Source organism: Triturus cristatus, chromosome 4_2, assembly GCF_964204655.1.
Source record: "Triturus cristatus chromosome 4_2, aTriCri1.1, whole genome shotgun sequence".
Taxonomy (NCBI): Eukaryota; Metazoa; Chordata; class Amphibia; order Caudata; family Salamandridae; genus Triturus; species Triturus cristatus.
The window spans coordinates 480,981,168-480,994,502 of NC_140586.1; the positions used below are offsets into that span (position 1 = coordinate 480,981,168).

The following is a 13,335-nucleotide window of genomic DNA, read 5'->3' on the forward strand; positions in this document are numbered from 1 at the left end:
AAAAAAAAAAGCGGAAGGTTAATGGCCCCACCCACACATATTTACTCGAGCACCCTCCGCACACAGGAAATTATTACTGCAATAGAGGGCATGCTGGATGGTAGGGCCACTGGCTTGAATGAACTTACTGCAGAGTTCTACAAAGACCACAAATAAATATTCGGGCCATACTTAGCTGACATGTTTCAAGAAGGAGTAGATAATTGTACACTACTCCCAGGACCAGGGAAGTGATAATAAACACCCTCCTAATGCTGGTAAAATCGAACAAGACTGCAAATCCTTTTGTCCTCTGTCCCACTTGAATACTGACAACAAAATTTTAGCACACATAATGCCAAACAGATTAAACCCACTCATGAAAAACATAGTTCACTCTGAGCAATCAGGCTTCATCCCAGTAGGGCAGCATCAAATAATTCTGGAATCTTCTCCGCCCTAATACACTAAATTAACCCTGAATTAGAAGCTGTATCATTCTTCGTAGATGCAGAACTGGCATTCGACTCCCTAAAATGGCCATTGTTGTTTGCAGTCCTGAATCAAATTATTGTCACTAGTAGCCTGATTAATCTGACACAACTACTGTAAAATAGCCCTCTTCTCAGGTCCATATAAATGGTTATACCTCTGACCCCTTCCCGATTCAAAGGGGCACCAGGTAAGTCTGCCTTCTGTTACTGCTCGTCATTGACCTCTCAGTCGAACCCCTTGCATCCGGGCTGAGAGCTGGACACTCACATCGAGGCAGCACCTTACCCCGACAACATGTTTTATTATTGCTATAAACTGACAGGGTCATGTCATTTGTTAAATAACCTTAAGTTAATCTCTCGCCTATTCTCAGAGGTGATGCAAGTGGGGGGGGGGGGGGCTGGTCTCTGGAATACATATAAACCAGCATAAATCTGAAATCTTTGTGCTCACTGACACAACCTTTAAATTCACTCCAGAACATCCATTCAATTGGAATGAAGGGGCCTGTGAAGTATGTAGGTATAGTGGTCTCAACAAACATGCAAGCAATGATCAGTGATAATTATTGACCTGCTGTGGTCAAGCTCAGAGATTAATAGATGGATCACCCTCCCATTGTCAATGGCTGACAGGGTGGCACTGATTAAAGTGATTATTTTTCCCAAATCATTTATTTGCCTAATAAGCTTAACAAGAGTTTCTTATGCACGCTGTGCTCGCTGGTCATTAATCGGGTATTTTTCCTGCACCATGTTAGTTTTAAATGGGACATCATCACCCTGACATCCAAAAAGGGAGGCTTATGAGTCCCAGACCTGGAATGCTATTACCATGGTGCACGACCTCACTATGTTTCCTACTTGTTCAATTGTGAAGAATTAGCACATCTCCTTACTGAACATAACCAGGCATGCCAGAAGACATTAGTACAGTGATTGCGAAAAATCACACAGACCCCTGCAGCATATAGAGTTTAGATATATGCTTGCTGGTTGATCTGGTCCATGGCCAGGCGTGCAGATATTTCTGTCTATACTCACCTGCACTGAGGATAGCTAATAATCTTGCTATCACACCCACGCTTGAACCCAAAGGGGTTGACTGCATGGTTAGAGCAGGTATCACACGTGTCGGCCATTTGTACAAAGAGAGAAATTTTCTAGTGCTAGAACAATTCAAGGGAGATAGACCGGTAAACACACTAGATATATTTCCATACTACATTGTGTGGTATGTGATTTAGAAACGATGGCTAACCTTCTAGGCAAAGCCCCCTGAGTTTCAGCCCCTGACATACCTGCTCACAACACCAGACACTCTGGGTTGGGTCTCCAACACAGAGCCTCCCAAAAACCAGTTCCACTGCACTAAACAAATGGGCCTGTGACATAGATGAAGAAGTCACAGGCGCTGTGTGGGCGTACTACTGCCAGCAAACTAAACTTATCTCCATCAATTACAGACACAAATTGCTTCATTTCAAATTTATAAATAGGATATACAGCACCCCCACATTTCTTCACGCAGTAGACCCAAGTACTCCAGCTCGCTTATCTACCAATCACGCTGGCTTCTTTCATTTGGCCTGGGAATGCCTGCCAATAAGAACATACGCGGAGGAGATCATCAAAACATTTAGCAAGACCACTGAGATCATCAAGAAAATTTGGCAAGACCACTGAGACATTGCTTGTGAACTCCTCTATCCTCGTGTTACTGGGCTGTGTGAAACTACTTCCTAAGCCTATTAGGAGGATCTCAGCTGTTCCATGTTGAGGATGATGTGTAGGTTTCCACCTCCTTGCACATTAGAGACACACACCACCCAAAGAAATTTGGGGACCACTGACAGCCTAGTTGGACAATGCTTCACTCTAGACCAGTTCACCATGTATAATGTACCCATTTACACACACACACACACACCACACCACACCACACCACACCACACCACACCACACCACACCACACCCCCCCCCCCCCCCCCCCCCCCCACCTCTCCCCCTCTGGAAAAATGTTGGTATGCAGGTATGGCAGACTCTCAATCAATGATGTACAGTCACAGTTTTTCCTGAACACTCTTGATAATGTACGATGTGTGTTGTAGAGGTAATATAGTGCATCCTGTGCATTTTGCTGGTTAATAGCTAAAACAAAACATTATTAATAAACACCACTTTTTCTGCAAAATGAGCAGATTTCTTAGTAATGTTTAAAAAGAAAAGATTCTCGGTTGAAGTCTTGGTATGCCTACTTGCTTTGCTGAGCCATAGCTGGAAAACTGATGCAGAAGAGCGCTGTGAGTGGCTTGCCTTATTAACAGCGTTCAGCATCTGAAAGCTATTTTGGAGGTGTCTGGATGCAGAGCCAGTGATACATTTGTACCGTGCCCTGACTTATACTGTACCAGATAAATATCTACCCTTCCGCGGGGGAGAATCAGGCACTGTCATCATTCCTCTATCTTGAGAAATATGATCAACCATTTGAAGCAAAGTCTACATGCTAAAGTAGAGGAATACCCCTCCTCCTACACCAGCAAAATGGCACCTGATAAACAGGGTCTAATATTTGTTCACTTTTCCACCACCAGAGATTGATGTTAATGAATGTTAATGTGCATGCATATAAAAAACTATCCTGGCATGCGGGATTACTTAAAATTGTGGATGAACTTGCCTGTCTGGGACAGCTTGTAGGAGCTTATATGAATATGCAAGTACTAATACAGATCAGGGACACACTGTTCGCATGTACAGCTATTGCACACCTGCCAGACAGGTGTTGAGCTGCACATCAATAGATTTTACAATGCTCGATAAACCTTTAACAATAGCATTCAGGCTATCACTCCCACCAGAGTGGACTGAAAGAATGAGGATGTGAAAACAAGTCGGAAGAGAACAAGAACAAAACCTCTACTGATTCAAGGCAAACTAGACACTTACGCAGTGCATTTGATATTACAAACATTTGCAGCTCTTCATTACCTATCATGGGGAACAAAGACCAAGACTGATCCTATTCAAGCAGAGATTCATAGACCTTATGGGTAGGATAACAGAAACACAATCAATGATTGGCAATTTGGAAAATTACAGCACTGAACTACAGACCAATCCTACAAAAACCTCTGGCGAGTTGGGCATCTTGGAGAAGGAAGTACCTGACCTGGATGATCACAGTCATAGAGGGAACCTCCGAATCTTTGGCCTGCTGAGAGGCATAGAAGGTGAGGTGATCTCATGTATGAGGTTTCTAGGATCTTGGATACTATACACTCTAAGGGGCCGATTTCGATGTCGGACGGACCTGAGTCTGTCCGACATTGATCTGTAACTGGGACTAACCGACCACCTATCGGCGGTCCCAAACCAGCAATTAGGATCCTATTCTGTACAATGGAGAATGCTTTCCCACCGGAATACATGCTCTCATTGTAAAGAGCTGAGGTGCAGTTCATCCCTGCACCCCGTGGCAGGCTCCTCAAGGTGCCCCCTAGGCTGCCATCTGGAGGCCTTACACCCATGGGGGCCCCCAAAATCGTATTCCCACAGCCTTTCTGTGTCGGAAATGCCGGCGCAGAAAGGCTGTAGGAATCTGCCATTGTAATCCCTCGAACAGAAAGAGCTGCCCTTGGGATTACAGGCCCCTTTCCGAATGGCAGACCGGCTCTCCAAGCCCATCGTAAGCCATTCGTAAATCCTGTTTGGATTAATTTCTGACAGACTCCATCAAAATTGGTTGGTCGGAAATTAATCCACAAAGGAGATTACGATGCCGTAGGAATGACTCCCGACCAACGTTCGGAACCGTTTCCTATGGCATCGCAATCGGCCCTTAAATTGTATGTTTTAAAAGGACTTTGAAATAGAAAAGCACATAGAGTAGCATTGCAAAAACTGAACATTTTGAAATACCCAAGAGCCATGGTCCTCAAACCGTTATGGTACTAATACGTGGAACAAATCCTAATCAACCAGAAAAAAATCCCAGTGGGACACATGGAAAGGCAGCAAGATCGGGATCTCGCTACACTACACTAAGAACACCACCACAGGATAAAAGATTTCCACTTAAAAGGAAAGAGCTGAAAGACCCCAACATCCCCATAATATGTTGTAGGACCTTCCATATTTATAGTAACCTACAAAGGGACAACCGTCATCTGCCCGGAACAGTCTGCCCTAGAGACATATTTTGCAATATGTTGGCACATGAGATGATTAGCTAAGAGGCTAAGAGGCAAGATCGGACCTCTTATTTTTCATAGATTTACTAGAAAATAATCTAATATGGGTTACATGCATTTTGTTTAAATCTTTTCAAGTTGATTCATAGTACAGTTCACAGAGGTAGTGATGAGGCGTGATTTATATGCTATGGTATATTAACCTAGGTTAAATTACGCAAGGAGAGCTGACAAAATAACATGTTCAATTGATCTTGCACAGCATCCTCCTTCAACCAATCAGGAGACTAAATGCATCTATAATTGCAGAATCCACCCCATCATAAGAGCATTCCAGTGTATAACTAAATCTATGACCGATTGCTTTTCTTTACCTTCATACCCCAAACAGATGTGCTCTCAAATTGTATTTCTTTAGGCAAATATATCAGTCGGTGCTGTAAACTAACAGTGCACATATCAAGTTCCTTCTTATCTTTTTTGCTTAAGTTACTAGTTCCTTGCTTTACTATTAGTAATGTTATTGAACATAGGAAACAGGCCATTACAGAAAGTTTGCTTCCATTTTTTAAATAAATCACTTCTTTATACATTGGATTTGTTTATCGTAGCCACACTGCTCGGTTGTCACTGAAATATATCTTGTATCATGTGTGCAGGTAATACTTTATGATGTATTATTCTGAACCATTTCTCCAGTGATGTGACGGTTCTCAAAGCCCCTTCTTTCAAAGACGGATGGAGAATCCAATGTCAGATGATGCTTTCTTGACCACAAGTAAATTGTTATTTAAAAATCTATTGAGTTGATTTTTGAGCATATTTTTGCAAACTTCACCAGTTAGACTCTACTGCCCACTCGGCAGTTTTTGGGCAGCCATTTTAGCTAATTTTGCTTTGGGGATTTTCTCTTGTTTGTACTGGCTGCGTTGGTCTATTTCTCCCACACTGGCAGAAGATTTGGATTGGTAAGACTACTTTGGTATTGTGATCTCTCTTGATCCCTATTAACATTGCTGGAAAGGGTTCAGCAACCATAGGTGGTGCAGAACCATTGCTGCATGAATGCAGATCGTTTTCTTGCTTTGATCACGTTACTCCTATTCTATGCATTCCCCACTGAGAACCATGACTTTTAAAAAAAAAATCTTTGTTCACTGATGTAATGTAACAACACTGTTAACAATGCTGTTCTGTGTAAATTAATAAAAAAAGGATGATGAATGGAAATAAAGTGCATTGGGAAAGTATTGGCCCACCAGCCCTGTGCGTCATTTTAGGCAGATGTGCACATGTTCAGGAAAAGTACTGTTACTCGAGTGAAAAACAGCCAGTGGCTGAAGAGGGCTGACCCATTGCTTCATACTCAAAAATGTGGTGGGTTGAAGCACAAAGTGACTGACTATTAAACAGACCAGTAGATGATTTGGACTGACTCGAAGGCCGTGTGTTTGTGTGTATTTTCTATTTAAAATGTTGTCTGATTACAGGATGCTTGTGAGACAGCGAAAGCTATTTTTAGGCCAAACTTAAAATGGAGTACACAAATTAAAGAATGAGTATACTTGTAAATTAAACTTCACCTGGGTAACCACTTTATTTCAGATCATTCATAATCCATTTTATGTTTTTGGCAGGGTACTTGTCGGGACTGCAGAGTCAGTGGACCAAATCTATGGGCATGTCTAGAGGTAAGATGGCATTAAGAATATATTCACGTTTGTAGCTGTATTGGCTGCACCTGGAGGTTGACGCACTCTTAATCTTATTGATGTGATGCAATCTCCTAATATTGTATTACTTATATTGGTACAGAAAGGATGCTCCTACGTTGGCTGTGGGGAGTCGCATGTGGATCACAGCACCATACATTCTCAGGTACATATTTATTCCTTTCGTTTCTCTCTTCTTTTTTTTAAAACTGTTATCGGCAAATCCTTGACCGTTCGATTCTGTGTGATGGTTCCTTGGTTTTAATGTCCACTTTCAAATTATCTAATGTGCAAAATGCATCCGACCAGCAAAAGGAAATTTAGCAACCTGTTGGGTTTTTTGCTTTGAGAGTGCCCTTTAGAGCCCCTCCCTACTGCAAATAGACTCCAGGGAGGCTAGGTGTTCATAGGGAGTATAAAGACTTTGTTTATTTACCCTCTTGAGCAGTTAGGGTGAAAATAAAATAATGGGAACTCTCCAATTGTTTTTTATGTGTATTTATATTTCAATGCTCCTTTCTAACTTTGTGTACTACAGTAGACTTTTCAGAGTAAGAAACATTTGAGTTTGCAATGTAGGAACAAATGGCTTGTAGGGAAGAGAGAGAGAGAGGGGCTAATGCAGGAGTTTTCCCTTTTGGCTCGACTATGATTATTTAATTTATTAATCCATTCAATAGTAGGCTCTCCGTCTTTCTGGGGTGTTGATTTACTCTCTTGTACATAACCCTCCTGGCTGTGATCTTTCAGAGTAGATGTTGTTTCTTCCAGCATCATATCATGGTATAAGGCCTTGCTGCAGTGGTGAGGGGCACACCAAGGCACATGTCGCATAATGGATGTTTCCTGGTTATTTCAACATGCTGTGGGCTTCACTTTGACTGAACTTCATGGCTTCGTGGGTGGATGTTTTGGTAGATTTTGACACTCTGGCAATAAAGTACTGAGAATGAAGAGGCCTTGTGCAACATTTAAATCTATGTCCCTAACACAGTGGTCCATCCTTTGGAGGCAACAATGGTGAAAGAGAAGGTAGTCTTGGACTTCTATGTTGCAGATGCAGCAGTTTGTTTGGCTGTACAGATTGTACACTATGGGGAAAAGCATACATCATTTTCTTATACGCCTTTGTCCCATCCAAATTTTGTGTGTCTGCATGTTTGCTCTAGCCTCTATAATACGCAGCACCCCTGTTGTGTCAGCTATGAGGTAATCTTGCTTTGTGGGTCCTAGCTAGAAGGTATTGAGCTTAGATCATATGCATTTCCCCTTCTTTATAATTTAAGACTGCCTGGAGAGTCTGTCCCATGTTTCCTTATCCTGGCTTCATTTTGCTGGGCTCTCTACTACATACATTTCCAGTCTGATAGGAAATGTGGGTTATCTAAAGGTGACGTTTTTTTGTTCTTTTTTTTCTCTGACTGACTTCGTTCCTTTTATGCAGCATCTCATTTTACACATTGGTTACCCTTTTATCATAAATAGCATATTTGATTTGATTTTGTGTTCTACTGAGATGAGCAAGTAATTTTTTTAGGGTGTTTCTTTTTATTTCAGCCCAGATACATCTGTTATGCTTAAGGCATTGAAAGCCTCATTATTAGTTGCATATATTGTGGGCACTCTGTGTGTTTTCTCTTCGATTGGAAGGTATCCACCCTGAAACAATACTTTAATAAAGGATTCAGTATGCAGCACAACTGGTTATTGGTCAAAAGTGGTTTGTTCAATAAATCTACTTAATAGTAGAATGTGCAGCTTTATTGTGAAGGTGCACAGTTATGTATTGTTAGTAGCAGTGCCACTGAGGACAGGTATAAAAACCTAAAACACTGTCAGTGGTGCAGTCTTTCTTTCATGTGTGCTCATTTGTTCTCTCTGGCAGTCTAATAGCTGCGTGTGGTGTTCTGAGTTATAGTCAAGTACATACCAGTGCTAGTTAATTGCACCTCAGACCCAGTGTTTCTCACACTGGCACTTTTCTGCAGAGTGTGCTAGTCATCCCCAGCTGTAAAATACAAAATGGCAACCCGTGCAGGAGGTAATGTGTGGTTCTTCCTCAGTGTGATAGGTTGGATCGCAAGAGAGCCTACTAGTAAAATTAGCGGTTGAGAGCAGGTTTGAGTACCATGCTGGAAGACCTGGAGAAAAGCTTGACTTGCCTTATTATTGTTTGCTGTTGCTCAACTACAAATGGAAATCGAGATTTACCACAGGCATTTGCCCTGCTCGCTTAGCTAGTGCAATGAACTGAGTGACCAAAATTGTTCGCCTCTTCTTTGTCTGGGTTAACTGACTTTAGTCTTTCTTAGGCCTGAAAGAAATTGTAATTACATTGGGGAAGTTGTATTATGCAAAATTACTTGAAATTTCATGTTATGCATTTTCGGGTAATTGTTCCACGCAAGAGGCTCGATTGCACAGAAAACAGTTTGCCAATGGCCATTTTTTGCTTGTGCCCATCACCTGCCCATACCTTCACCCAGAGTGTGGGCTTGTGTGAAATAAGATGCACAGGATCCGCAATCCATATTTCACGCTTAAAAAGTAATTTTGCTAATGTTTTTTAACTTCTCCGGAGTAATTATGCAGTTTTGTCTTTCTTTTACTTCTCTGGTAAACAGCTGACTAATCCATTTACAACGGATCATTCTCCCTATGCCAACTTTTAAATGTAACCTTTTAAACTTCTAAATATGACCGAGTTCTAAAAAACAATCCTCACAGCTTCTTTTTAGCCTCCCAAACACAGCTTCTGTTTGTAGCTGCTTCCATTTGTCACAAACCAATCTGATATGGACCGTATTCGACACCCTCTGATTGCCGTTGCTAGTCAAGGGAGAGGCTTCCGCCTAACCATTCGTGTTCACATCTGTCTGTTTTCCATTAAGTCTTCATGGCCAGATAGATTTGTTCTTGATTTCTTTTTGCTCACACAGTGTGTAGCAAGTGATGTTTTACATTTTGTTACTAATGACCATGTTAAGAAGCCCCCCTTGGGGGTGGAGGGCACAGTGCTATCATTCAGGATGTCCGATTGTTGCTTCAATGAGAAGCCCTGCTTCCACTGCACTAAATCCTTCTTTAAAAATGCTTTAAATCCCTATTCCTGCATTCAGAACCCACAGTTGATGAACCACAGGGTATCGCTGGGCCGTAGGAGTCCTGCAACACCACAAGAAGATGTGTAATTCAGCTGATGGGAGCTGGGCCCAGGGCGGGGTTCTGACATACGCAGCCTCAGGGAGAGACCGAGCTGTGGACTTGGACTGAAGGGGTATTCAACCCTGGTGCAATGGCACTCATTGCCATTATGAATGGCAGCTTGGGTGGGATTCATCATGATGGTATTCTTGCCTCAGCTACTCAATCTATTCACTAATTGATTTTTCTTCGAACAAATCCGAACAATTTTACTCAAATACTTGGACAAACAAACAGTCGAGGATGTCTGGGATGCGCTCACTCTTGATATAATAGTGAGGGATTTGCAGTCCATGACAAGGAGCACTACTATTGGGTTGCTCAAGCCAAACATGCTTTCAGTTGGTACCATCAACAATATAGATTGCCTTCTCTTGCAATGGGAATGGGCAAGACTGCATCTTTACCACTGAATGCAATAATTGCCAAGGTGCTGTTGAGACCCTGGGCGCTCACTGTTATACAGTGTCCAAGACCATGTTCCCTTTTCATAGGCTTGCCATGATAGCAGGTATAGATTCTGTCTACCGCCCCAAAATACCATTGCTGGATAACCCACTGCAGACATTACTTCAGAACCGAAAACGACAACTGCAGAAGTTAGCACTAAACCTAAAGTACCTGGGGGAGTTTTTATAACCAAAATGTATATGTCCATTGACCAGTTTTTAAAGAAGAGGAGCAGCGACCGTGATAGGCATTTTTTTTTTTAATAACTCTTTTTTTATTGAAAAGATAGGCATATTGCATAGGTAAGACAATGGCAAACAATTAAGCATTACAAGGTACACATTAAATGGTTCCTCGTGGTGTACACATCCCGACATATGGTTGACAATATTCATGGTGCAATATCAAGTCCCCCCTGTGATATCTTCTCTGACTCTTGGTGGTTCACAAATATCCCCCGTGTACCCGTTCCATTGCCCCCATATTTGCATCCATTTATTCGGGCACCCCATGGCTTCATAGATGGATTTTTCTTACACCATATACCAGTCCATATCATTGGTCCAATCTACTATTTTTGGGGGGTGTGGAGCCCTCAACAGTCGCGCAATATTCCTTTTTGCAACCATAAGCCCTAGCGTGACCCATATTCGCTCCCTGGAGTTCAAATCGGTAGGATCCCAGCTATTCAACAATGCTAACTTAATGTTACAGTGGATCTGTTGCCCCAGTGCTTCCTCCATTCGGTGTGCCACCCGTTCCCAGTATTTCTGGACCACTGCGCTCTCCCAGAGAGTGTGAATAAATGTGCCCTCCTGTCCACATTGTCGTACACAGCCACCATTCAGAGTGTAACCCATGTTAACCAGCGAAGGCACTGACAAGTAGGATCAATGAAGAAGTTTTAACTGGACCAGGCGGAGCCGAGAGGAGATGGCCACCTCACCAGGGGAAGCTACCGCCGCCTGACACTCCTCGTCGTCTAGACTCGCAACATCATGATCCCATTTGGCTCTAATATTGATGGCCTTTATATACATAAGGGATATGGCTTTTTCCGGTAGGTTGCCATCTAGTATCCTGTCTTCAAGTGGGGAGGATTCAGGGAGGGCGTCAACACAGGGGAGAACCGCGAGCATGGCATGTCTAATTTGAAGATATCTAAAATATTCGGATTGGGCAAGTTCGTACTCTTGCTGCAGTCGGGGAAAAGGGAACCGCCTCACCTGATTTCCATAGATCACCCACCCTGGAAATGCCTATAAGGTCCCATCTATCGAAGCCCTTCAAACGGATCAGTCTACCCAATTGTTCACAGTACCAAAGTGGCATGGCTTGCGTGAGTTTACCCTCCCAGCCCAGAATCTTAGTGGCCACCCTCCATACATGCACTGCGTGCCTGGTCGGGCCGGTCAAAACAGGCCTCAGAGCTCGAGCGTATAACGCACCCTCGAAGCTTCCCCCCGGGAGGAGCCACCTGTCTATTCGAAAGGCCGGGTCCTCCTGTGGTTTATATGATCATTGATTAATTGCTGCAAGTTGCGAGGCCCAGTAATACCTTTTGATATCCGGGAGCCTGATACCCCCATCAAACCATCCCAGCGTGAGTTTGTGTGTTGCGATACGGGGTGGTTTGCCCTCCCACAGCAGATCTCGAACAATACCGTCAAGGTCCCTGAAGTACGAGGCGGGGACTGGGAGCGAGGTGTTCTGTAGTGCATATAAAAGTCTAGTAAGGGACATCATCTTGAACAGGGCTGCGCGCCCCAAAAGAGTCAACAGGAGCGACTTTCAGTGTTGAACGTCCGATTTGAGACACACTAAAGGCGGCAGGAGATTATTGTCGTAAAATCGAGATAGATCTTTAGAGACCCGGATTCCCGAATATTTGAAGCTGTCAGCAGCCTCGCTAGTTGGCAACCTCGGAGGAGTAAGGGCCGCCTGCCATAAAGGACATAGAGCCCTGACTTAGACCAGTTTATCGTATAGCCTGCAAAACTACCAAATACTCAGAATATGTCCATGACTACATTAAGGGATGCCGCCGGGGAGGCCAAATAAAGCAGAATGTCGTCAGCATACAGCGAAATGCGGTCATCCCAACACATCGTCCACCGAAGGTCCCTGATGGCGGGGTCTTGTCGGACCTCTGGCGAGAACAAAAACCTGAGATTTCCTATTGTTAACGATTACTTTTGCAAGTGGTTGGTGGTACAGAAGCCGCACCCAGTTGGTAAATTCAGGCCCAAACCCCAATTTGCGGAGACAGCAAACATATAGGGCTATTCCATGGTGTCGAAAGCTGACGCAGCATTCAGGGACACCACGACTGCATCTTCCCTGATTGTGTCCACCTGACACAGCACTCCATGGAGCCTGCACAGGTTGAGGGAGGTACTTCTCGCAGGCATCAACCCCGATTGGTCCGGATGGACCAGACTGGTTTGGACCCTGAGCAGATGAGTGGCAAGAACCTTCGCAAGAATTTTCGCTTCACAATTGAGCAGCGAAATGGGTCTATAGGACGAAGATTTGTTGGCTGGCTTGCCCACCTTATGAATGACGATGAAGTTGGCCAGTCTCTGATCCTCAGGAAGGATACCCTCCTTCTTACTTTCTTGGTACATTGCGGTAAGAAAGGGCGCAGTCCTATTCGCCGTGAGTTTGAACAATTCTATGGGGATACCGTTGGGGCCAATGCCTTCCTCCATGCAGGTCGTGTATGGCTTTTTCAACTTCCGCTACTGTAACATTGAGACGGGATTGTGAGTCTGTTTCAAGCTCTACCACATCGCGTTGAGCCCTGTCCCTGCGATCTAACCAGGCCAGTAGTTTGCCCGCCTTGTCGCCTACATCGTAAATTCTACTGACCGTGGCCCTGTGGTGTGTCTTGGCAGCCTCCGTGGCTAGATCAGAGAATTCCTTAATTTTAATGCGGAGTTTCTGGCGCACTTCTACAGAGTCTTGCAGTCGGACAGCGTTTTCTAAATCTAGGATTTCTCCCTCCAAACACGCCAGGTCAGCTCCCCTCTCCTTACGCTGTCCGGCAATCTGTCCCAAGACCACCCCCCGTATAACCGCCTTATAGGCCTCCCAAAGTATTTTTTTTTTTTTTGAAAAACCTTTATTGCACATAAAAGTCAATACAAACATGGGCCTACAACCACCAGGGCCGGCCGCCAATATGTACATGGTCAACAACATCAAGGAAACAATGGGCCCCCTGGGGCTCAGCTGAATTGACAAAATATTGGGTGCACCTCAGAAGTTATCCGGATACATAAATTTTAGAAATACAAA

At 43.7% G+C, this 13,335-nt stretch overlaps 1 protein-coding gene across 4 annotated transcripts in view; it reads left to right on the forward strand.

The window, feature by feature from the left end:
- USP33 (ubiquitin specific peptidase 33) overlaps positions 1-13,335 on the forward strand; it is a 407,644-nt gene that overhangs the window by 61,917 nt on the left and 332,392 nt on the right. For all 4 annotated transcript variants that reach the window (XM_085602029.1, XM_085602031.1, XM_085602030.1 and 1 more), the window contains exons 3-4: positions 6,307-6,360; positions 6,485-6,547. In XM_085602029.1, coding sequence (XP_085458155.1) covers positions 6,307-6,360; positions 6,485-6,547 — 117 coding nt within the window. The remainder of the gene's footprint in view (positions 1-6,306; positions 6,361-6,484; positions 6,548-13,335) is intronic.